Source organism: Papilio polytes, unplaced genomic scaffold (assembly GCF_000836215.1).
Source record: "Papilio polytes unplaced genomic scaffold, Ppol_1.0 DF824047.1, whole genome shotgun sequence".
NCBI lineage: Eukaryota > Metazoa > Arthropoda > Insecta > Lepidoptera > Papilionidae > Papilio > Papilio polytes.
In genome coordinates this window covers 7,619,900-7,622,312 of record NW_013525157.1, presented here as the reverse complement: position 1 = coordinate 7,622,312, position 2,413 = coordinate 7,619,900, and the positions used below count along the sequence as shown (strand labels likewise).

At 28.9% G+C, this 2,413-nt stretch overlaps 1 protein-coding gene across 1 annotated transcript in view; it reads right to left on the bottom strand.

The window, feature by feature from the left end:
- Positions 1 to 2,304: 2,304 nt before the first annotated feature.
- Positions 2,305 to 2,413, bottom strand: part of LOC106100392 (transmembrane and TPR repeat-containing protein CG4050) — a 28,391-nt gene continuing 28,282 nt past the window's right edge. The window contains exon 12 of the mRNA XM_013279220.1: positions 2,305 to 2,411. Coding sequence (XP_013134674.1) covers positions 2,305 to 2,411 — 107 coding nt within the window. The remainder of the gene's footprint in view (positions 2,412 to 2,413) is intronic.

Below are 2,413 nucleotides of genomic sequence, written 5' to 3'. Positions count from 1 at the left end.
ATTGAGTCTAAACATTTTTATTTGTTAATAAATAAAGCACTTAATTTAGAAAAATAAATGTTTTCATGTCTTATTGTTGTACCTTTGAGTTAATCTGCCTTGAGTTTAATTTTTTTTTAAACAATGACGATGTTTTTTAAACTATTGGGTCATTTTCGTTGAGTTGACATTGTTAAATTGAAACAAATTGTAAATAAATTTGAAACCTCATTTATTTTATAAAAATAAATGTTTTGACGACAAATAGTTTATAATTTCGGGGTCCTTGCGAATTCATCAACTCCCATTTGAGTTGTCCACCACAAATGTTTGAAGACATTGTAAAAAATTTCAGTTTTTACAAAAGTTATTATTCATTTTTTCATCTTAAAACATTAACAACATTACACTTCCACATCTACATCTAATAACGATAGATCACGTTCCGTGGGTTCCCTGACGAAACACCTACAAAAAAATAGCCATCTCTGTTCTTTTCAAGGTGTATGAGTGAGGCGACGATATTTCATTCAAGTGTTTCGATAGTGACGTCACACGGTATTACACAATATAACATGGCGTTTAACAAAATAACTATTTATGACACAATGATTTCCAATCGATTTTAATAATATAGAAGACTAGGCCCAGTTATTATAAAACAATTATCTTAAATTAAAAAATACATACTTATGTATTTTAAATGTCAAAAATAAATCTGCATTAAAACACACAATCCTATTAACTAAATAATAATCCAATGACTTTTTAGGGAAATTTAAAAGAAATACGGAAAACTTGAAGATACTTTGACAAAAAAATGTACTGAGTTTGTTATTCAAATCAAATGGCAACTAATAAGATTAGTGTAACATTTACAATTTACACTTATTTTTAAAACATGTTCTCGGTTCAGTCCTTTTTAGACAGTATTGTCATTACAGAGAAAATCTTATTTTTTATTTTAATAGCATTTATTCGCAATTAAACAAAAAAATTGCACACAATAAAAAAGAAAAATGACAGACATCTCATTTATTATCTGTGAACCCGCGATACAGATTATGAATATTTTTTACACGCGTAACATAACCTATAAATTCAAACAGCATTAAAACATTTAATAATACTTTGTTAGCTAAACTAAAAAGAACCTAATAGACATATAAATACAATTGGAATCCGCTTAATCATTACAATATTATTTCTATTGTTATAAATACACACAAGTCCGTATACACCGCTAATGACGAAAGCTCGTTCCAACATATTCTACATATTTACGAATATGAAGTATACGTAAAGTAAATATCACGGCAAATTAAGCCTAAAATACTCGTAACTACACATTTCATTATTAAAAAACCTACATGGGCTCTGGAATTTATTGTTTCAATTTATTATACCAATTGTAGATTTGGATACCACGAAATAACACCATAGATCTTAAAACATAAGTATGAAAAATAAAAACGCCAATTATTTTAGAATTTCTTATTTGGATAATAAAGTTAAAAACAAAATAACGAATTTCTTGATAACTCTGAACCTAAATAGATTAAAAAAAAAACACATTTATTAGTTCAAATAATATAGATATTTTTTTATGGTTTTATTAGTTTGAACGCTATGAAGTTATTTCACGGTTATCCTTAGGGTTCAATAACTCGATCTACATTACAGGCGCATACGTAAAGCCTAAATTATCGGAAAGTGAAATAAAATGGAAGGGTACCCTGACGATAGCAACAGATAACGCGATTATACACAGCAGACATCACTGGCCGACTTCTTGGTGTTTGACAAATATAGTTTTTTTTTTATTCCTAAACATTTTATTTACAAGGTCAATAAGTTTTATATCAGCAGATATGCAACGACATTTTGAAGAAAAAGAAAATCGAATTGCAATATTAAATTGTGATTTTTGTGAAAAAAAAAGAGATTTTATACAGTTTTTCAAAAAAACGCGGTATAAAGTTATACTTAGGAATAAACTGAGTATAAGAAATTTAGCTATATTAGTAAAAATTAACTTGTACTAATATATCTTATGCTCAATTTACTTTTAACTAGCTTTCGCCCACGTCTTCTTCCGTGTGGAAATAAAAAACCCAAAAGTGAGTAGCCTATGTGTTTTTCCAGACTATCCTCTACATCTATACCAAATTTCATCGAAATCAGCTCGGCCGTTTAGGTTACAAACTCTAACAAACATCCATCCATCCATCTAAACTTTCACATTTATAATATTAGTAAGAAGTAAAATTTAATTTTATACCGCGTTTATTTGTAAGACTATAAGTCTGTGTCTTGTGTTATTTTTTAATGTTTCCCAGTTATCGTCATCACATCTGCTGATAAAACCGCTTTAAACCGGTTCAGTTCAGATAGTATCGCTATGAGGGGTCCGTCTCGTGCGGGTCGGGGGGCT